General features: G+C 35.4%; 5 protein-coding genes and 1 pseudogene across 7 annotated transcripts in view; 4 read left to right on the top strand and 2 right to left on the bottom strand.

The window, feature by feature from the left end:
• The window catches only part of LOC103873306, a 728,778-nt gene that overhangs the window by 475,141 nt on the left and 233,112 nt on the right, over positions 1 to 20,525 (top strand). The gene's annotated exons all lie outside the window — the stretch shown is intronic.
• LOC103873445 lies at positions 1,471 to 6,185 on the top strand (annotated as a pseudogene).
• Positions 9,541 to 11,576, top strand: LOC103873400 (WAT1-related protein At3g45870). The gene is made up of 7 exons (XM_009151807.3): positions 9,541 to 9,592; positions 9,715 to 10,021; positions 10,102 to 10,218; positions 10,310 to 10,589; positions 10,675 to 10,830; positions 10,903 to 11,054; positions 11,158 to 11,576. The coding sequence occupies exons 1-7, from the start codon at positions 9,556 to 9,558 to the stop codon at positions 11,357 to 11,359; spliced, it is 1,251 nt and encodes a 416-aa protein (XP_009150055.1). The 5' UTR covers positions 9,541 to 9,555; the 3' UTR covers positions 11,360 to 11,576.
• Positions 11,897 to 13,639, bottom strand: LOC103873401 (bifunctional peptidase and (3S)-lysyl hydroxylase JMJD7). Its single transcript, XM_009151809.3, has 4 exons — positions 12,927 to 13,639; positions 12,676 to 12,851; positions 12,398 to 12,468; positions 11,897 to 12,289 (listed from the first exon to the last, which is right to left on the bottom strand). Exons 1-4 carry the CDS (start codon positions 13,584 to 13,586, stop codon positions 12,153 to 12,155), a joined length of 1,044 nt encoding a protein of 347 aa, XP_009150057.2. The 5' UTR covers positions 13,587 to 13,639; the 3' UTR covers positions 11,897 to 12,152.
• Positions 15,792 to 18,335, top strand: LOC103873398 (protein root UVB sensitive 1, chloroplastic). Its single transcript, XM_009151806.3, has 7 exons — positions 15,792 to 16,525; positions 16,598 to 16,873; positions 16,953 to 17,009; positions 17,087 to 17,285; positions 17,360 to 17,475; positions 17,595 to 17,771; positions 17,849 to 18,335. The coding sequence occupies exons 1-7, from the start codon at positions 15,857 to 15,859 to the stop codon at positions 18,146 to 18,148; spliced, it is 1,794 nt and encodes a 597-aa protein (XP_009150054.1). The 5' UTR covers positions 15,792 to 15,856; the 3' UTR covers positions 18,149 to 18,335.
• LOC103873397 (girdin) lies at positions 18,285 to 20,067 on the bottom strand. 3 transcript variants are annotated; one of them, XM_009151803.3, is made up of 4 exons: positions 19,253 to 20,067; positions 19,118 to 19,164; positions 18,861 to 19,053; positions 18,285 to 18,776 (listed from the first exon to the last, which is right to left on the bottom strand). In XM_009151803.3, the coding sequence occupies exons 1-4, from the start codon at positions 19,802 to 19,804 to the stop codon at positions 18,426 to 18,428; spliced, it is 1,143 nt and encodes a 380-aa protein (XP_009150051.1). In that variant the 5' UTR covers positions 19,805 to 20,067; the 3' UTR covers positions 18,285 to 18,425. The 3 variants fall into 3 exon arrangements, with proteins under 3 accessions (XP_009150051.1, XP_009150053.1, XP_009150052.1); XM_009151805.3 differs by having other exon boundaries at positions 18,285 to 18,773; XM_009151804.3 differs by having other exon boundaries at positions 18,861 to 19,050.

Here is a 20,525-nt window from a genome sequence, read left to right as displayed (position 1 = left end):
TGGGTTGCCATGGAGACCATTACAGTACTATATAGGAAAATCGCATACAATACAAATTTGCTACAAGGTTTGTTTCAAAACATCATAACTTTTTTTTTCGAATTTGGCGGAAAAAAACAAGATTCCTTGATTTTAACCGGAATACTTGTTTTGTGGCTTTAATGGGAAAAATAAGATTTTGTGGGGAAAATTGTTTTTACGATTTTAACGAAAACTTTTGTTTGTGGTCTTGGCCAATATTCGATTTTGGTCGAAAACTTGATTTTGCGATTTTGTCAGAAAACTTGATTTAAATATTTTAGTAGAAAAACTCAATTTTGCGATTTTGGCAAGAAACCTCAATTTTACGATTTTGGCAAGAAAACTCAATTTTACGATTTTTGGCAAAAAAAACTCATTGCGATTTTAACGGAAAAGTCGATTTGAAGATAAAATTTTGATTTGAGAACGAGAAAATGACGAAAGATAAAATAAAGCTCAAATCCCTAAAGTTTAGAAACCCTAGATTTTTGTGATAATTGGGCCGTTCATGTTCAAAAAGTCCGATCTATTGCCCATTGGTCTTGGGATTCATGTCCATTTATAACACGCATGAACAAATTGGTGTCACCAAAATATACCCATTTATATTTGGACATGGACAACCAATGGTTAACCCACCCATTTGACAGCTATAAAAAGAGAAAAGCAGAAGAACTGCACAAAGTACTAACTTTTTGTCATTATTCTATAGGAAAAAAAAGTTCATTTGTATGCAGTTTTATTCACACTACTTTTGATGATGTTCGGTTATTCGACCTCCCTTTTAGCCAATATATACTTTTCTTTAAAATTAAATTAATTCAAAATAATCAGTAATCATCTATAAATATAATTACTTATTACTTCTATAATTTTGACCCCAGAAAAAGTAGACGCCTCGTGATGTGTTGTGTTGTGTTGTGGAACTTCTCCTTCTTTCCTTACATCCCATTTTAAGGTAATACTAGATTTTGACCCGCGCTTTCAAAGTGCAGGTTTTATGGATTATGTACAAAGTTGTATATGAGATAGTATTTTGAGTATATTGTGTATTATTATGTTATAAAGTCGTATCATATCGAATACATAAATTTATTTAAAATTATATAACTTATGAATAGGTTTATTCGAGATTTTATATATACACTTATGTAATTCTTTCTTAAGTATGGAAATTTTACCTAAATTTGATAAACGAACCAAACCAATACGAAATACAGGTTGAGGTTCGGGATTGGGAAAAAGTACCTATTAGATTTTTTGGACATGCGGGTCTCTGTTGGACTCCGAGTACCCAAAGTATCTAGAATTTTTTGTTCATAATATTTATATTTGAGTAATTCATATATGTTCTGAGTATAAAAATATTACTGTAAATTTTAGATTCGCTTTTTCTGTTATAGTTTCAGGTTTTGGGTAAATTCCAAATTTTAAAAATATATTTAAAATATGGGTATTTTTTTAATGAAAGGGTTTTAAGTACTCGAACGGAGTTAGACTCATAACGTAGCCAAATTACTAGTAAATTTTACAGATACTTGAATTATTGACTCAAACTGACCTGGAACTAAAAGGAACCGATCTGAACAAAAAAATTCAAATACCTAGTTGGATATAAATTCCCAAGACACAAAGAACTTGGACCTGAAACAAACCGATTTATATTTGACCCGAAGACCCGAATGCCCAAATCTAACATTTCATTATATTTTTGTGCATTTTACAAAATTTACATTTGTTCAGTTGGTGAAACTTAAGATTTATTTGAGAGATTTTTGGCTAATTTAATAGTATAGATTTGTAAGTTTTTTGTTGAGCAGTAAAAAAAGATTTGTTGGAGTTTTGATAATTTTAAACTTATCTTAAATACTAAATTGTTATTTATCAATAAAATAAAATTAACATAATATATAATTTTTAAACTTATCTTAATTATGAAGTTAATGAGACATATTTAGAGAAGAGTATAATAAAGTGTATGTGATATTATATTTTCGTGAACTAAATTTATGTGGTCATATATATATGGTACAATCTTTTCGTTTACAAAAAGATATGGGTCCAATAAATAAAAGTTTTGACTAAATGATTATTAGAGAAATTTAAGGTAACATAGTATTTGTTCAAATCAAAGTAAGACCAAAATATTATTAGTTAATGAAATGGTCCAAACAACATTTTTTAAATATATTTATTTAAACTCTTTCCGTTTTAATAGTATTGATAGTTGGAGATGCTATAAAAGTATTAAATGATATTTATTTAAAAACTAGTTCTTATATTTATACCAAACTAAATTCATAATTTAGAAAAAAGATAATTTTTTTATCTGATCTAGGTATAATGTATTTCTTTAAATTCCAATTCAATATATATATATATATATATATTAACAAATAGGGTTCCTCTACACAATCGATTATGTAGGTTAGTTAAATTTTCTTATTAGTGTGATATACATGAAAAAGAGTAATGAGAATGAACGTGGAGATTATAACAAGAAAAAGAAAATTTAAAATAATATTTTTATTTTATAGAAAACAAATAAAATGTCACATTCAGTATTATCCTTTATGTTTGTTGTTAATGCAATTTTATTTACATTTGGTGTGGCATCCTACTATAAAAATATTATCGTAATTAATAACTTTGGCTAATGGAGATGAACCAAGTGAGCTAATGTATCTTATTTTAGATTTACTAGAAAAATTATAATAGATATTTATCACGAGTCAGTAAAAATATATCGATAATTTATTTAAAACAAAACCAAAGTAATTTTAAGACAAAGGGTCGAGATATTTATGGTATATTTTATGAAATATAGTTTATTTAATTGAAAAACTTTATATCTATGGTATATTTTATAGTTTTACCTATAACATGCATGTTAAAAATAATATATTTGCATATGTATGTTTATATTAATCAAAAGTATAAAATGTGTTATTATTTAATTCATACATATTAAAAGCAAAAAATAAATAAATATAGAGATATTTTCAAAAAAATAGTTTTAATTTAAAAAATATTTATATAATGTACAATATTTACATTAATATTACATTTTAATTCACATATATATATATATATATATATTTATTTATTTATTTATTTATTAATTTATTAAACTATCATTGAGCTATCAATTGCTATTTTGAAAGAGGACCAGTTCAAACGGATGGTGGTTTAGGATGAAGAAAATTTTGACGTCGACTATAAGAAGATGCTGATTCGTGTCTTCAATTAATATGAATGTCTCTTGATCCTTTCATGATCTTTATGTGGCATATTGAAATCAAATTATGGTTTACAACCTACTCTCAATGTTAGCATTGAAGAGAGTGTGGCATGTTTCTGCGAATTTATGGGCACAATGACGTTCAAAGAGATGTTGGATTATGAAATTTGGATGGGCACAAGATACGAAAATAGAAATTTTTTTGAAGTTCTTAGAGCGATGGAAGTACTTGCTTCTGATTATGTCAAGACTCCAACATAACAAGAACTACATCGAATTCCTGAAAGACTACAAATGGACAGAAGATATTGGCCATATTTAAGTGGATTTGTATGAGCTATGAATGGAATTCATATATGCGATAAACTGAAGCTTGAACTTCAAGTAATGTATTTGAATCATCATGATACGATTTCATTTAATATTATGGAAATACATCATCTAAATTTGTTGTTTACATATATTTGGAATGGAACATCGGATCATGTCAAGATACAACAGTTCTTACGATGGCGCAAAATAGTGATTCTGAATTTCCTTTTCCTCCGGAAGTGATGTGATCATGGACCAGCTAGCTGATGAAGATATTTAAAGCTTGGAAAAGCCGAATGATGGAGATGCCGTAGTCATTCCTGATGGTCCTATGACTCACTCGTTCCAGAACCAAGAAACTCAATGAAGCTTTTGGAGGATTACTTAAGATGTCATGGAAGCAAGAATCATGTCTTGGTCAAAGCTTGATTAATCAAGACACACTCATCACCATTCAAGATGTTTCACCATCAAGCTGATCATCAATTAGGCAAGTAACATATGTGTGATTTTTTTCCCTATCTTTGATTTTGTTCCACTGGGTTTTCCAAAGATAGATTTTTAACAAGGCCATATGTTGCTTCCAAATTACCTGATTGATGACCTCGGTCTAACCTTATCTCGGACCAACTTATCTACCTTAAACCTAAGTTCTTATGTTATGTTTTGCTTTCAAACTTGGTCTTTGTTTTGTTTTCCAAGGGAGCGTGTGTCTTCACTCCCTTTGTCATTCTCAAAAGCTTGTGCATGTACAAGTCTTTCCTTTATATGTGTTTCGAACTCATCTATCTACGTATGCAATCTCTTATTCTTAAAAATTTGTTCTATCTACTACTTGCAATCGAGTTTCTGAGTGTTCTTGTTGGTGTGTAATATCCAACAGCCTAAGGGGATCTATATCGGTGTGTCATATCCGATCTATCCATCTAGGAGTATCAAGAGATCAACCCCTCTTGTGTCACTATCCTATCCATTTGCTTAAGGAATTTGAGTCTTTGATTCGTTTCTTCTAAGGATTATCTCATCTATTCCAGAGCAACATCCTAGGATCTCATTAGGAAGACAAGTATTGTGTAGTTGATTCTATGTATCCAAATAAGCAAGGTTTTTTAGCTCCCTATAGATCTTTTCGGAATGGAGTTATTAGGTATCACATGTCTCATTTCAACAATAGTCCTTCTAGGAATAAACAAGAATTTTTTAATCAATGTCATGCATCTCTATGTTCTGTTGGAAATTTGGAGTTTGGAAGAAGAAATGAAAGATTCGTGTGATTTTTCGAGATAATATTCATGTTCAAAAAAGAGTCGCATTGCTACTATGAGACTACATATTTTTTCAAAATTTCAAATTATTTTGATGAAGATTTTTTTGAAGTAATGGGACACGCAAATATCATCAACGAAAATTTAGAAAGTGATCTAACTGACATGGTGACAACAAATATGGTTGATGGAGATCATATGACAAAAACTAGAGATAATATTGCAGATATGTCATGGAAAAATGAAATACTTTTCATTAAATTATTTACCTTTTTATGTATTGTACTTATATTCTATGTTTTGGTTTTTTGTTGTAATTTTTGTAATTTAAATATATGATCTCCATTTTTGAACTGATTTTTAACCATAAAAATATCTTATCTTCTTGATCTACATCTGTCCCACATGACCTGTTTGATCTGCATTTATCTCACTTGATTTGCATGACCTTCACCGACAGCTTTTACCATTCAAAACTTTAGATTTCAAATGGGAAGCATTATAAAAGACATATCTCTCGTACAAACAGTTTGCTCACCCATAATTGCCATTCATACATAAAGTTAATGATTCTAATATAAAATTAATCAATGTGGAGGTACCATCTGCGGTCAAAAATTGTAAAGAAAATTTGATATACAGATGTTATATGTCTTTTTAATAAATATCGAGTGGATATAAGGCATATCTTTATTTTTTTCATTTTTAGACAAAATTATTGTGTCACTTTTTAAATTCTGAATTTAATGTATTAATAATCATAATCTTAAACATGAAACATAAATAATTTATAGTTATATCATTTTATGCTTTCCAAAACAAATTTTATCAGTTTTATATTTTTATGGAATGAACTTATTAATGCAAATAAATGGTTAATCTGTTTATTTTTAAATTGTGCGCTCTTAAAAATATTTTTACTCTGATAGATAATTGTATATTTTGAAAAAAAAATGGTCTAAAAGATAAATAAATCTTGTGTTTCCCTTAGAGAATAGCGATCTAGACGTTTTTCATATGCTTATTTTTCTAGGAAATTTATTAATGGGGAAATTCGTGATAGAAATTGACTGGTTTATTCAAAAAATGAGGATAAGTGTTACTGTTTTTGTTGCAAGTTGTTTAACTCTGGTATTTTCATAAGTTCATTAGCTAGTGATGGATTAAAAGATTGGAAGCATCTTAGTGAGCGGCTTAAACACCATGAAAGAATTGTTGATATATCATATGACTAACATGAAAACTTGGAATGAATTGAAAGTTAGATTGAGGAAATACTTAACGTTAGATAAAGAATTATAAAAAGAAATGTCAAAAGAAAAAAGAGCTTGGAGGCTTATTTTTACTAGAATAATTGCTGTAATGAACTTTCTTGCTAAACAGAACTTAGAATTTAGCAGAAAATGAGAAACTTTATAAGATAACAATGGTAATTTCTTAGACTCTATTGGAATGGTTGTAAAATTTGACTTGGTAATGCAAGATCATAATAGACTCATTCAAAGTCAAGAAATCCATCATCATTATCCTGGTCATATTATTTAAAATGAGTTTATGTCTCTTTTAGCTCATAATGTTCAACTTTCCTTAGAAGTCAGTAAAGAAGCAAAAAAAATATTCTGTCATTCTTGATTGTATACCGGATGTGAGCCACCCAGAGTAAATGACTAATAGTACGATGTGTAGATTTTTCAAATAAAAACTAAGAGCAAAAGAGTACTTCTTAAAGTAGATGACCCATTCGAGGACTCTTTGAAAAATTGTTAGATGCTTTAAAGTCTTTTACTCTTGATGTTGGTAATATGAGAGGTCAAGATTATGATAATGATTCTAATATGAAAGGAAAACATCAAGGTGTTCAGAAAATATTTCTTGATATAAATCCAAAGAATTGTATATGTCATGCGTTTGTCATAGTCTTAATCTTGTGCTTAGTTATATGGCTCATTCATGTGCAAAAGTCATTTCAATCTTTGGAATTTTACAGCACATAAATGCTTTGTTTTCTGGTTCTACAAAGAGATGGAAGATTTTACTTGACCATGTTCCTTCCTTTTACAATGAAATCTTTATGCAATACTCGTTGGGAGAATCAAATCAAAAGTGTCAAAGCCATCAGATTTCAAGCTCCAAAAATAAGCTCGGTATATTGGAATTATATGAATCATGTGATGATGCTCTTACAAAAAGTGATGATGAAAGCTTAATCATGTGATTTGATAATTTCAAATGCTTACTTGGCTTGGCATTTAATATGAAATTTTGTTTGTTATTAATTCTGTGAGTAATAATTTACAAGCTAAATCTGTGTGCATTGATAATGCTGTGAAACAATTAGAATGTGTAGTTTTGTTTTTGGAGAAGTATAGACATGAAGAATTTACCTCTAATTTGAGTACAGCTCAAAGTATTGCTCATGATATGGATGTCGATCATATATTTCCAAACAAGCGTGGCATTTTTAGGAAAAACAATTTGAAGAAAATTAGTTAGGTGAAGAAGCACTAACGGGTGAAGATGATTTTAGAGTTAATTATTTTTTAGTTGTGGTGGACATGACAATATCTTCAATAAAAAAATTTTGATCAAATGGTGAATTTTATAAATGTTTTTGGGTTCTTATTTGATTTGAGAAAACTAAAAGCATTAGGTAAAAGTGAACTACAAGAACATTGTACTAACTTTCACAAAACAAATCTCATGGTAATGTTTCATATATTAATTTAAATGATTTTTATTCTGAATTGAGAATCTTGCAAACTACTTTACCTGATGTCCTTTGGAACCTAGTGAATTTTTTGAATTTGTTGAAAGTGTGAGTTATTATCAAAATGTTTCAATTTTTATTGCATTCTTTTGACTATACATGTGACTGCAGCTTCAGCGGAAAGAAGTTTTTCAAAATTAAATTACTGAAAAAAACATTTACGGTTTTCAATGTCTCAAGAAAGAATAAATGGTTTAACTATTTTATGCATTGAAACATAAATGTTAGAAGACATTGATTTTGAAACTATTATACATGATTTTGGATCGAGTAAAGTTCGAAAAAATTGTTTCTTATGATTTTTTGTTTTTGTTTCTTATGATGACTACTGTTTTTCTTTTCTTTTCAGGTTCAAGAAACTTGACTAAGTATGAATCATTGGTGGAAACAAATGGTTGCGAGAAAGAAGATGCAAAAAAATTATTTTATTTGTGTGTTGCTTTTGCTAAAAATTGTTGTTTAGTATTTTTGTTGAACTAACAATTTTATTATTAGTATGTTTTTTATACGCTGGAAGGTCCATTTCAGAATTTTTTTTCTTCTTTTCCCCAGGATCTATCAAATTGTCTAAACCAGTTATGTCTGCCTTTCTCGTTCGAAACCTTAATAAAATGATGGTTTGTTTACAGTCTACTAAAGAATGTTGGGAAAACTGTTTTTTTAGAGCAAAAAAATAGTAACTATGTCCCTTTAGACTAATCTATATTTTGTGTCATATTTTCCTATAATACCCTTTAATATTTATGAAAATAATTTTAATAAATAGTTTTACAAACAAAAAAAATTTGGAAAAATAGTAACATTTGTTAAAATACCTATATGAACTTAATGGTATATTTTCCAGTTATAAAAAAGTTATAATTATAAATTTCAGATTATGTTCTAAAAAAAGTAGAAATGACATTCTACGAAGTAGAAAACGAAATCTACTTTTTTTCATTGAATCTACAATGTTTAGAATACGTGATCTACGTAAATAGGAGTATTCTACAAATATGTAGAATACACATTCCGCGCTTAACCTACCATTCTAAAATTCTTAGAAATCAAAATCTACACATTAATCTAATTCTAAAACATGTAGAAACCGACTTCTACAGATTTACTATAAATCTAAAACATGTAGAAATTAAATTCTAAACATTACTATAATTCTAAAAAACTGTAGAAATTGATTTCTACATATTAGTTGTATTCTACGGATAAGAAATCAGTTCCTAAAAATATGGAAACAAAATATTTGAGAATATTCACTTTTATTTTTAAAAAAAAAATCGATTTTTAAAAAAAAAAAAAAAAAAACGAAAAAGAACAAAAAAAAACGACAAAAAATACCTTGGCAACCTTCTTAGCCGTCTTCTATATTTCATGATTGGTCGGTTCAAATCAAGTGGAAATCAACCCGGATATAATCATACAAAACCAAAAAAATCGATTTGGGATTCTTTCCTGGGCACGGGATCGATCGATCTATACTTAGTGGATCGGTCGATCTGTAAGGAATCGACCTTCGCCGATCGAGTGAAATGGACCAGGTCGATCAGTATATATTTCGCGTTTTTTTTGTTCTGAATAATTATCGGGATCGATCGATCCACTGTAACTTGTAAATCTGGATCGATCGATCCCGCTTGTCGAACTCATTATTTATCTTTTTAAAAAAATTACAATTTTAAGGGCATTACTGCCATTTTCGAAAAAATTAGTCTAATAGGACATAAAGTAGTACAGATTAGTCTAAAGGGACATAGTTACCTTTTTTTTGCTCTAAAAAAAACAGATTTCCCAAGAATGTTTTAGTTATCTCAATAACTTTGTATGCATTTGTAGGATATTTTACCGTATGCCATATTTAGTTTTACTTTAGGTTCTATAAATAAAAGAAAAATAAGGGAAGCCTAGTAGAGTAATCAGGGAAGGGCGGGTAAATAGGATCAAAATCGCAATTCATGCTTGTGTCTGAAGCCAATGACTTCACTGTCATTTGTTAGTTCCTCTGTCTCGTTCAATCTTGAAAACCACATTTCGACAGAAAGAGATTCGCTGAGCAATCAATTTCAAGATTTTAATATTTCTTTAAATAAAGTCTTTTTGTCTTTTAATTCCAGTCACCACCCTGGCTTTCATCTCTCTCTCCGGTAACAAGAACCGTCGGAAAAGAAAATACAGGCCCATGGAGAGTGAGGCGTGGAAGGCACACGTGGCCATGGTCTGCGTGCAATTGTTCAACGGAGGTTATCACGTGATAACCAAAGTAGCTCTCAACGTCGGCGTAAACCAACTGGTCTTCTGCGTCTTTCGTGATCTCATTGCTCTCTCCATTCTCGCTCCTCTTGCTTATATCCGTGACAAGAAGACAAGACCTCCTTTGAACCGACGCTTTATCTTAGCTTTCTTCTTCCTCGGCTTAACTGGGTATTTGAAAAGTTTTCTTCTTTACTCTTTTCTGTAATCTCCATGATTGTGTGTATGTATGTTGGTTTTGTTGTGATTAGGATATTTGGGAATCAGCTCTTGTTCCTGGTCGGTCTCAATTACACCAATCCCACTTATGCTGCAGCCATTCAGCCCTCTATTCCCGTTTTTACTTTCATCTTGGCTCTCATTATGGGGTAAATATTTGATTGGTTGGTCTCTGTCTTTACTCTTGCAAGATGAGAGAATCATCTATGCCTTCTTTCCATTTTCGATGTGTTGATGCAGAACAGAGAGATTGAATTTATTCAAACTAGAAGGTCAAGCTAAGGTAGGAGGTACGCTGGTCTGTGTCGCTGGGGCCGTGTTGATGGTTTTGTTTCGCGGACCGGCTTTGTTTGGGGAAACAGAGGTTGAGTTCTTGGGTCATGGTGAAATAAGACACCCTGAAGCATCTGGATCTGGACACTTGGTGTCTAGCTTTCTCAGTGGAATTGGGAGATGGAATCTGGGAGTTTTGTGCTTGATTGGGAACTGCACTTGCATGGCTGCTTTTCTTGCTATTCAGGCATGTGTCCTTTTGCTTCCACATAGATCCAAGCACCCCCTGTTTCAGAATATCTTATTGTCTTTGGATATGAAAATATGATCAGGCTCCAGTCCTAAAGAAGTATCCGGCAAATCTTTCAGTGACCGCATACTCGTATTTCTTTGGGACCATGTTCATGGTGACATCAGCTTTTTTCATGACCAATGAGTCAACCAACTGGAGTCTCACACGATCCGAATTCTTTGCAGTTGTCTACGCAGTAAGTTCCTCACACTATATATGTTTGATCTATAGACTCCAAATCAGTAACTCTGCTGCTTCCTCTGTCCAGGGAGTAATCGCATCTGCCCTTAACTATGGTCTCTTGACGTGGTCAAATAAGATTTTGGGTCCTTCCTTGGTTGCTCTTTATAACCCCCTTCAACCTGCAGCCTCAGCCTTCTTGTCCAGAATCTTCCTAGGAAGCCCTATCTACTTGGGGAGGTTAAAACTCTTCACTCCTTTTTTTTTTCTTTTGGATATTCTCAGCAATTGATGGGATGTGTCTGAAGTTACCTTACTCACTCATCTTTTTCCTCTCTCTTAGCATTTTAGGCGGATGTGCAATCATCGCAGGTCTTTACAGTGTCACTTGGGCGTCTTACAAGGAAAAGAAAGCTGCAGCAACTGGTACCATCCCGATCACCTCAAAGGAAGCTGAACCCTTGATCTACAAAGACCATAAGAACAAACCAATGGGACATCTATTCACCAACATTCCCATCTCTTCACCAAAATCTGCTGATTGAACCAAAAGCCCGGCTTCTTGAAATAGCTTGAGCGTGCTGTGATGTTTTCTTGATCTCTTTTTGAGGCACTAGTGACTATTATACTTTTCAAACAGTATATATCTATGTTTGCGTGTGTGTGTGTGTGTGTAAGCACGTCAACATTTACATGGCTTAAGCACAACAGTCTCTTGACTATCAGGTTCATCATCTAGCTAGAACAGCTAGTAGTCTTTCACCTCGTTCACGAGTCTGTTATACACTTCGATGCCGGCCACTTTCATCTGATAGAGAAGCTTAATGGCCTCGACGTGAAACCCATTCCGCATATAACTGGCGGCCATAGCGTTGGAGCAGCTAAAACTTTTCTGCATCTTTCACCAACCCATCCTTCCTGTACATACCAACCAGCTTATCTTGTATCAACCTATTTTATTCAAACCCACACTTTATGGCCTCCACTGATCCACATGCTCTCACTGCCAAAATCTAGCACCATCACCAACTCAAGAACAAGTCTTTAAGACCCAAGAAAACACTGGTACGTTTTCCTTGAAGTCATCAACAAAGAAGTTATACAATTCATAGAATTTAAGAGCTTTCATATGATTCCATGTTTCTAAAGAACTTCTCGGAGACAAAAAAAAACATACGGAATAGTCGAGAAAGAACCAAATGACATGGCAAGGATCAAATAAACAACATCCAGACAATTCTCAATCTTAAGATTTTCCAAATGCAACGTTCAGATCTCCAAGCTTTTGCTATGACTGGTAAAACTTGAAATGAGGAAGAAAAATGTTGTTTCAATTCTTCATACCTTTCCATCACCAGATTCCGAATCTTCATCTTCTCTCCAAGAAAGAATTGGACTGAGTGAAGATGACCCATATGACACTGATTGTAAGAAGTTGAAATAAGCATACTTGATGTCGAACTGCATGTCATACCCTGCAAAGTAGATGCATATTTAGCATATTAGAGGCAGGAGAGCCTGAAAAGTACTGGTTCGCCACCAGACGACAAACAGAGTATGGAAGCAAAAAATAAAAGTCTTACAATAGTTGACCGCAATGGTATAGCCACCATCTCCTGGGGTTTGACTAACATGGTGAAACCACATGCTTGGCCTGCAACATCCAGATCTGTTATATGTCTGAAACCACTCATTTACTCAAAAGTATCTTTGTTTCTTGCAGTAAGAAGCCAAAGTAAGACTGAAGCATATATACAGCAATGATTAAACTATACCGAAGACGATCATGCCTAGAGGAAAATCTGTTCCGAGATTACAAATCAATGGAACATGGTAATGAACAAGAGATTGCGATTCTTACAGGTAAAGAATTTCCCCAGCCTTGAGAGTACAATGAAAGGGCTTTGGGCCATCAAAATAGAAAGGATATTTCAATCTCTCACTTGCTTCCCTCTCAGGCGAAGGGTATGGATCAACACTGCACCATGGCACATGCCTCAGTGGCTGCTCAATCTCAAGCTTGAACGTTTCAGTATCCTACAAAAAATTTAAAACTTTATCTCATCTACCCGCTTCCAAAGCCATTGAATATGAGGTGAGAATCTCACAGACTCGATGGTAAGAGTAGTTGGCAGCTGGATATGGTTGAACATAGAGGCGGTGTACATCGGTGGGAGGAAGGAGAAGGAAATGTTTCTCCCCTGAAACGACGGCGTATAGATTCTCGTAGTGGTCTTTGTGGAAAGAAGTAACGGAGAGATGAGTGCCTATCCAGAGGTTTACAGCTTCCGGGGAACAACCCAGCGCCTCCGTAGCCCACGCGATGTCTCCGTCGCAGTCCGAAGCAACAGTTGAGTACTCGGTTCTAAAGCAATCGTTTTGCTGTTGTAAATATCCAACGGTCTCCCGCTCAGACGAGGAGGATCGAACGGCCTGAAGAGCTTCCGGGAAGGGAACTTTCTCGACGTGAGCCGAAGCGAAACAGAGATCTCCGGCGCTCGTAACCGGAGTGACGGCGTCGGCGGAGCCGTTAGGAGTGAGATGGAGTGAGACATAGTCATTCGAGAGAGCTCCGGAGAGGTAAGCGGGATGAGACCAGAGTTTGAGAGCCGGCCAGTGAGAAATGGCGTTGGAGATGACGCAAGGCTTGCTCTGAGAGACGTAATCTCGGAGAAAGTGAAGCGGAGAGGGAGGAGAATGAAGGCGGTCGATTTCGGAACCCAAGCTCAACTCCCTCACTTCTCTCCACAATTTCTCTATCTCCTTCCCCATCCAAATATCTTCCCTTCTTTGAACCCCCCCCCCCCTAATATTCCACACAAATATTATCAGAACCCTAATTTTATGCTATCTACTTTTTTTAAGTTGATTTATTACGATTATGATATAGGAAAGATTACATCGATTCGACAACCGATAATATTAGCTGCTGGATTTATGTCTAACTACATCACCTAAACTATCTTATAAAATCTACGTCTTGACCATATTTATTTGCATCATGTTGAAAATCCTTTGTATTGTTTTAATAAATCGCTTTCTCTGAAACTTGAAACCTAAATTTGCATAGTTTGAGATTCGAACCTTAGACTTAAATGTACAAGCTTTTTTTTCTTTTGGAACACGAGTGTAAAAGCCTTGGACTTTAACTCCAAATGTCCTTATGGAAAAAAATTCATTCTTGTTGTCCCTTCTCTTTTCCCATTACCTATTTATCTTTGAAATTCCAATACTAACATTTCTTTCTTTAATATATTTTTTCTCCACTTCATTAATTCATTTAATTTTTCAATTAAATACACTCAACCAAACACAACAACTAAATGGGGTCCACAAACAACTTTAACCAATCAGATTTACCTTGGCCCACATGTCTTCATGTTCCCTCTCCTCTCTCCTCTGTCCGCGTTAAGAGCTCTTCTTCTCCATCCTTCATTGGCGATTTTAAAGCTTAAACATCAGGTAATTCTTGTATGTTTTTCATGAAATTTTGTGTGAAATATCTTTTAAATGTTTGTGTAAACCATGGGTAACCTAAAAAGTAAGAATTGATGAAAATTTGAAAGAAAAAAAATGAATTTAATCACATCAACTATGTTCTTCACACGGCACTTGGTCTGAATCTTGCAAGTCTTCAGGTACTGTGTGTTCTTAAAGTACATTTCAAGGGGCTGTGGTGGTTGTCTTTCCTGCAATCAAATATATATGTATTAGTCATTTTTTACTAGTAAGACTAATAAAATAAATGATTAAAATGAATGCAAAAATTACTTTGGAGGAAACAGCAGACATGCCTTCGCTTTCGGTATCAAGTGAGAGCGAAACTACAGTCGTTCCTCTCACTGGATTACTCTCTTCTCTAACCGTTTCATTCCCATTTGATACCGCTTTTCTAGCTCTAGTTCTACTGGAGACTCCACCTCCAATAGATAGACGCTTTCTTTTTAGGCCCTTCATTCCCTGTACAAGATGTTAATCACAACAACTCAGTTACTCTTCCCAACATCAATAAAGCTTCAATTCAAAACTAATACACAACAGAATATTATACCTCAGAGGGGGGGTCACACATATCATCACTATTGTTTCCGTCTGATAGCTCTCTTCCACATGCTTTTCAGCAACAGAAGCTGTTGTGGATTTTCCACTTTTCTTTGTAGTCTTTTTTTTTCCTCCACGGTTACCTGCCATTATCTACTTCTTCTGAACATCCAAAAACAACACAACAACACACATTTAGGCATAATCTAGAATTATTACTTTGCCTAATCTCAAACCTTTCATTCACTCAATAAATCACCTACTTCATTTCAGTTTACATTTATCATAACAGTCAAAGAGATTTCGGTTTCATATCACAAACAATAAACCAGAAAAACCAATTGGATCCAATAAGAAAGAACCCATAAAAATCGCAAGCTCTTGGTTTTTTGTTTCAATTTATACCAATTCTACCGTTTCAAGATGTTTTCCCCAATTTCAAACCACAATCTCGCTTACTAAAATCTTACCAAACTTTTCGACTACAATTTACAAGTTCTCCCTAAATTTTATCTGACCTGGATACAAGATACAAATAAATCAAGGTCAAAAAATAACTTACCAGAATGAAGGATGTCGATTCAGAAGATGAAGTCTTGATTAGAAAAGAAGAAGAGACGAAGGAGAAGAAGAAACGATGAAGCCGGAAGTTTCTGGAAATCAGAAAGAACGTCTGAAAGAACACGAAGAGCATGAGAGGAGAGAACGACAATTTCTTTTTTCTCTTTTCTGTCTAAACGCGGAGTTTAGGTTTAGGAAAAGGGTTATACCCGTATGTGTTTGGGTGGGCCGGGTTTGAGTGGTCGGGTCATGTAGTTATGTAATTTTGTTATGGTTATAGATGTATTTAACCTATTTTCCTATTTTAAAATAAATAAACAAAAAATTATATTTTATTGATGGAAGATTTGAGCATTTTTCATGAGTCAAAAGGGAGTAAATCTCCTTTTATTATACATAGGGGGGCATTGAATATATTCCAAGTCTTGGAGAAGAAGAAGATGAGCTGCTCTTATCTATTTACTGGAGACGCTTCCGTCGCCTCGCGTCGGTGGAATGATGTTTCTTTCCGGCAGCGTGTATTTCTCCCACGGCAATCACTCCGGCAACCGCTTCCGTCGCTTTCCCAGTTCCCTCCATTAGTTGCCACTGCTTATGACAACTTTACTCCTAATCAATCGCTGTTTGCTGGAGGCGTCGGCGGCAACAATGATAATGGAAATGGCTCCGGCGGAGACGGCGGTTGGTGGTTTAACGGTGGCGATAATTCTGATGACCCTTCTCATAGTTTTAGATTTCTCTGCTTGCTGTTCTTGGTCTTGTCCTGCTTCTTCCAATCACAATTATCAGCCGCTCTCGCCAAAGCTCCCGAGTCGGAAAGTAACGGAGATACAGCAGAGAAAGACACGGTTTGGGAAGTGAGAGGAAGCAAAAGGAAGCGACTTGTCCCTGATTACTTCAACGATGAGTTCGTCTCTCAAGAACCTGCCTTCGAGTTATCATCTTCTTTGACTCCTCAGAATCTCCTTACCCAATGTAGAAACCTTCTGATTCAGTTCCTCCTCCCCGAAGGCTACCCAAACAGCGTCACCTCCGACTACCTCGACTACTCTCTCTGGAGAGGCGTTCAAGGAATCGCTAGCCAGATCAGCGGTGTCCTCGCCACTCAGGTACATTTCCCTAAGCTTATCATCTCTCCTGGGCATTTTCACGAACACGTGGTGTGTGTTTTTTTTGGGTAGTCTTTGCTTTATGCAGTTGGGTTGGGTAAAGGAGCGATCCCTACAGCTGCAGCGATCAATTGGGTGCTTAAAGATGGAATTGGGTATCTCAGTAAGATTATGTTATCCAAATACGGACGCCATTTCGATGTTCATCCCAAAGGATGGAGACTCTTTGCTGATCTTCTTGAAAACGCTGCCTTTGGTATGGAGATGCTTACACCGCTCTTCCCTCACTTCTTTGTCATGATTGGTGCTGCCGCCGGTGCTGGCCGCTCTGCTGCTGCATTGATCCAGGTTCTCTTGCATATACTTTACCTATAGCAGCTTTGGTTGATGCCTATACTATTTTACCTTATCATTTCCTTATCTGCAGGCTGCTACTAAAAGTTGCTTTAATGCTGGCTTTGCTTCTCAAAGGAACTTTGCTGAGGTCTACTACAGTCTTTTTTTTATATATATATGGCTTTTTTCTAGTATTCTGTGCATCATCAACAGCTTCTTCTGTAGGTAATTGCCAAAGGTGAAGCTCAAGGAATGGTGAGCAAGTCAATGGGTATCCTGCTTGGAATTGTTGTTGCCAATAGCATTGGAACCTCAACAAGTCTTGCACTTGCTGCTTTTTGTGTTGTGACATCGATCCATATGTATACCAATTTCAAATCTTACCAGTGCATCCAACTCCGGACTCTAAACCCATATCGTGCAAGTATGTCTTCATTCAATATTCATCAAATTCCCTCTGTAATCACGAGAAGTAACATCTCTCTGTTTACTGTACAGGTTTGGTTTTTAGCGAATATCTCATCAGCGGCCAAGCTCCTCTAGTCAAGGAGGTCAACGACGAAGAACCAGTCTTCCCAGCTGTTCGGTTCTTAAACATAAAATCTCCTAAAAAGGTGAAGAATACTATTCTCCTTTCCTTATCAAACCCTCTGAGATCTCTTATCAACCAGTTTAAAAATTCAAACTTTCGTGGATGAAGAGACAATGCTTGATTGTAATCTGCTTTATTTAGATGAAAGAATTCGTCTTGTCATCAAAAGCAAAAACAGCAGCAGCAGACATAGAGGAACGGCTTCAGCTAGGTTCAAAGCTCAGCGAGGTCATCCACAACAAAGAAGAAGCATTAGCCCTCGTTGATCTTTATCGGAATGAAGGCTACATCCTTACAGAACACAAAGGCAGATTCTGCGTAAGCAATTGATAAAACCTTTTCATTATTTGTTACTATCTGTCTGAATCTCTCACCAGTTTTTTTGTAATTGTCAGGTGATGCTCAAGGAAAGCTCGTCGCCACAAGACATGCTCAGGTCGTTGTTTCAAGTGAACTACCTCTACTGGCTAGAGAAGAACGCTGGAATCGAAGCCACAAACACTTACTCAGACTGCAAACCGGGTGGTCGGCTTCACATTTCTTTAGATTATGTGCGAAGAGAGTTCGAACTCGCCAAAGAAGACAGTGAATCGGTGGGTTGGGTTACCGAAGGACTGATAGCTAGACCTCTAGCGACCAGAATCCGTCTAGGTTATGATAGTGAACCCTCATCTTCTTCTCCTTCCAGTTCATGAACTCAGAACAAAACTAGGGCCAATGGACTCTGTAGTAGATTATGTTTCCAATTCGGTATAGAATAGATACATTGTCTCTGTTCATCTGCCATTAGTCTCTTTTTAGAGCATTACATCTCTCTCACATCAGATCAAGTTTTTACACAATCTGTTTATTTATCAGATCAAATCTAGATTTCTGCGGTGATCTCTTGCAGGTTAGCCACGGTTACAGAACATATAAACTTACCAAAAGCAAAAGAAACAAAAGGGATTACAGTACAGAGATGTTCTGACTCTACTGAACAAAAGGGTAACGGGAAACGTAGAATTCTCTAACACAGGAAGCACCGTCTCTAGCAAGAATGCCTTCGAGATCTCCAATGATCCTAGCCAGCCAAATCTCGAGGTTTCTCTGAACCTCTTTCAAGTTGTTCTTGATCAAATCCAGTGACCTTCTTGTGTTCATCTTGGCTTGGTTAAGTTGATCTCCTTGGTTGCTCCTCGTGATTTCTGTCTGCAATGCAACTAGCTTCTGCCCTGTCTCTGATGCTCGCTGCTGAAATCTGAAACACTCGAGCAGAAACTCCGTTTGACTTTGTGTCCTGAACTCGGGTCCTAGTGTCGCATCGCAAGGATCACTACTCTGCTGAAAAACAAACACATAGCAGCAGAACAAGGTTAAGCCTTTTTTGTTAGCTCTTAAGAATGTGTTACAGAATAAAAATAGTACCATTCTTCTGCATAGATCATCGATCTTCCCGACAAGAGCTTGGTACCTCTTAGCCTGTTTGCTCAACAAAGAGAGAACCTTTGAAGTGTCACTAGGACAAACCTTCTCAAGATTTAGTAACTCCTCTTCTAGTAACCTCAGTTTCGCAGAAACACCTGTTGCTTCACTATCTATCTTCCATGGTGATTCCCTTCTGTGGGATGTAAAAATTAGGTTACAATTTCTGATCATCACACAATCAAAGAAAAATATGTTACCTTGGCACAAATTGCTTCATATGGTACACAGATTCATACTGTACATCCTGCAATCACAAGCAAAACCCTAAATCAAAAAACTCCAATTCTCTCTCTCTAAGTCATCAAAGCATCATGAGTTATAGTAATAGAAACCTGGAAAGGGTTAGTGTTATGCGGCTCTGCCCAGAACTGATGAGAGCTTGGATAAGCTGTAGGGGAAGAAGATAGAGTGTGGTAACGTTCAGTGGAATTATCATCATCTTCTTCTTCCTCAATACATCTTCTTGACATGAACCCAATCATCTCATCCCTCTCGCCCACTTCCCTCTCCAATTCGTGTATCCTGTTCATGAACTCTTCTCTCTCTTCCTCCATTTCGTGAATCCGATTCTGCAGACGCCTCTCCTCTTCCTGCCACGCGTTCCTGCGGCTAGTGAATATCTCCACCACGCGCGCGTTCGCTTTCGAGTCCTCCACGCGCCGACATTTCATCTGTCGGACTTGCTCCTCCGCCGCCTCGAGCCCTTGTTTCAGCTCACTGACCTCCCTCGTCAGTCGCGGAACCAGAGATAGCGCGTCGCTAGGGAGATGAGCTAGCATCACTGAGAAGCTCAGGCCTAGAAATGACGTCGCTAGCTTCTTCAACTCGTGCTCGGTTCTCGTCATTCTCAATCCCGATTCTTCAGCTTCAGGAACAGTCGCCATTGTTTTCTGGATGGATACTACAGAAAAGACAAAACCTTTTTTTATTTTATTTCCCTTTTTTGCGACTACACTTTTTAAATCTGTATATCAGAAAGGAAAGGCCTCTTTTGATGTATTCAGCTTTTCATTTTGACGAATCTAGAAAAAAAAATTGACCATACAAAAAAAGGAGTTGGGAATTTAGACACTTTTTGTTTATCATATTATATAATATATAGTTGATGTTAAGAAACTTATAGTTTATAAATTCAAAAAATAATAGATGAATGGTCGGTTGTCTCACTTGAATGGAGCTGGACCATGTAAGATAAAGGGAGGCGTCGTCTCTTCAATGCAACAACAAGAAGATGAAAAAAGATCAAGTCACGGACCCGACTAATCTCCACCTCCCAACAGCCACATGATATCTCATCATGTCCCTAACACAATTATCTCTCGTTTGCATTCTGACTCTTAAGACTTTGATCAGTTTAAAGTTGTGCATGTATCAGTTTGTTCCTATAAGTTGTTTTTCCCTATAAGTTAAACAAAATCGAGACATGATAATAAATTTGGATGTCCAAGTTTTATTTTCATGCATTTTTTTTGCTAATAAACAATAAAACAAGATTAGAGATAATTGAAAAACATTTGTAATTTGCAAACATACCTAAACCAAATACTACAAGACTAGGTGGAGACTGGGTCGTGCCTGACTTTTTGTAGGTTAGAAGCGAGACGA

This window comes from Brassica rapa, chromosome A06 (assembly GCF_000309985.2).
Source record: "Brassica rapa cultivar Chiifu-401-42 chromosome A06, CAAS_Brap_v3.01, whole genome shotgun sequence".
NCBI lineage: Eukaryota > Viridiplantae > Streptophyta > Magnoliopsida > Brassicales > Brassicaceae > Brassica > Brassica rapa.
Note: the sequence above shows the minus strand (reverse complement) of the source record. Positions and strands in the feature narration are given on the sequence as shown.

Coding starts and splice junctions, on each gene's coding strand:
- LOC103873400 (XM_009151807.3), top strand. CDS start 9,556: ATGCTTGTGTCTGAAGCCAATGACTTCACTGTCATTT. Junction 10,219..10,309: donor ATCTTGGCTCTCATTATGGG/GTAAATATTTGA, acceptor GTGTTGATGCAG/AACAGAGAGATTGAATTTAT. Junction 10,590..10,674: donor CTGCTTTTCTTGCTATTCAG/GCATGTGTCCTT, acceptor AAATATGATCAG/GCTCCAGTCCTAAAGAAGTA.
- LOC103873401 (XM_009151809.3), bottom strand. CDS start 13,586: ATGGGGAAGGAGATAGAGAAATTGTGGAGAGAAGTGAGGGAGTTGAGC. Junction 12,852..12,926: donor CCAACTACTCTTACCATCGA/GTCTGTGAGATT, acceptor AATTTTTTGTAG/GATACTGAAACGTTCAAGCT. Junction 12,290..12,397: donor TACCATTGCGGTCAACTATT/GTAAGACTTTTA, acceptor TCTACTTTGCAG/GGTATGACATGCAGTTCGAC.
- LOC103873398 (XM_009151806.3), top strand. CDS start 15,857: ATGAGCTGCTCTTATCTATTTACTGGAGACGCTTCCGTCGCCTCGCGT. Junction 16,526..16,597: donor GCGGTGTCCTCGCCACTCAG/GTACATTTCCCT, acceptor TTTTTTGGGTAG/TCTTTGCTTTATGCAGTTGG. Junction 17,476..17,594: donor ACATAAAATCTCCTAAAAAG/GTGAAGAATACT, acceptor TGCTTTATTTAG/ATGAAAGAATTCGTCTTGTC.
- LOC103873397 (XM_009151803.3), bottom strand. CDS start 19,804: ATGGCGACTGTTCCTGAAGCTGAAGAATCGGGATTGAGAATGACGAGA. Junction 19,165..19,252: donor ATAACACTAACCCTTTCCAG/GTTTCTATTACT, acceptor TTGTGATTGCAG/GATGTACAGTATGAATCTGT. Junction 19,054..19,117: donor ATGAAGCAATTTGTGCCAAG/GTAACATATTTT, acceptor TACATCCCACAG/AAGGGAATCACCATGGAAGA.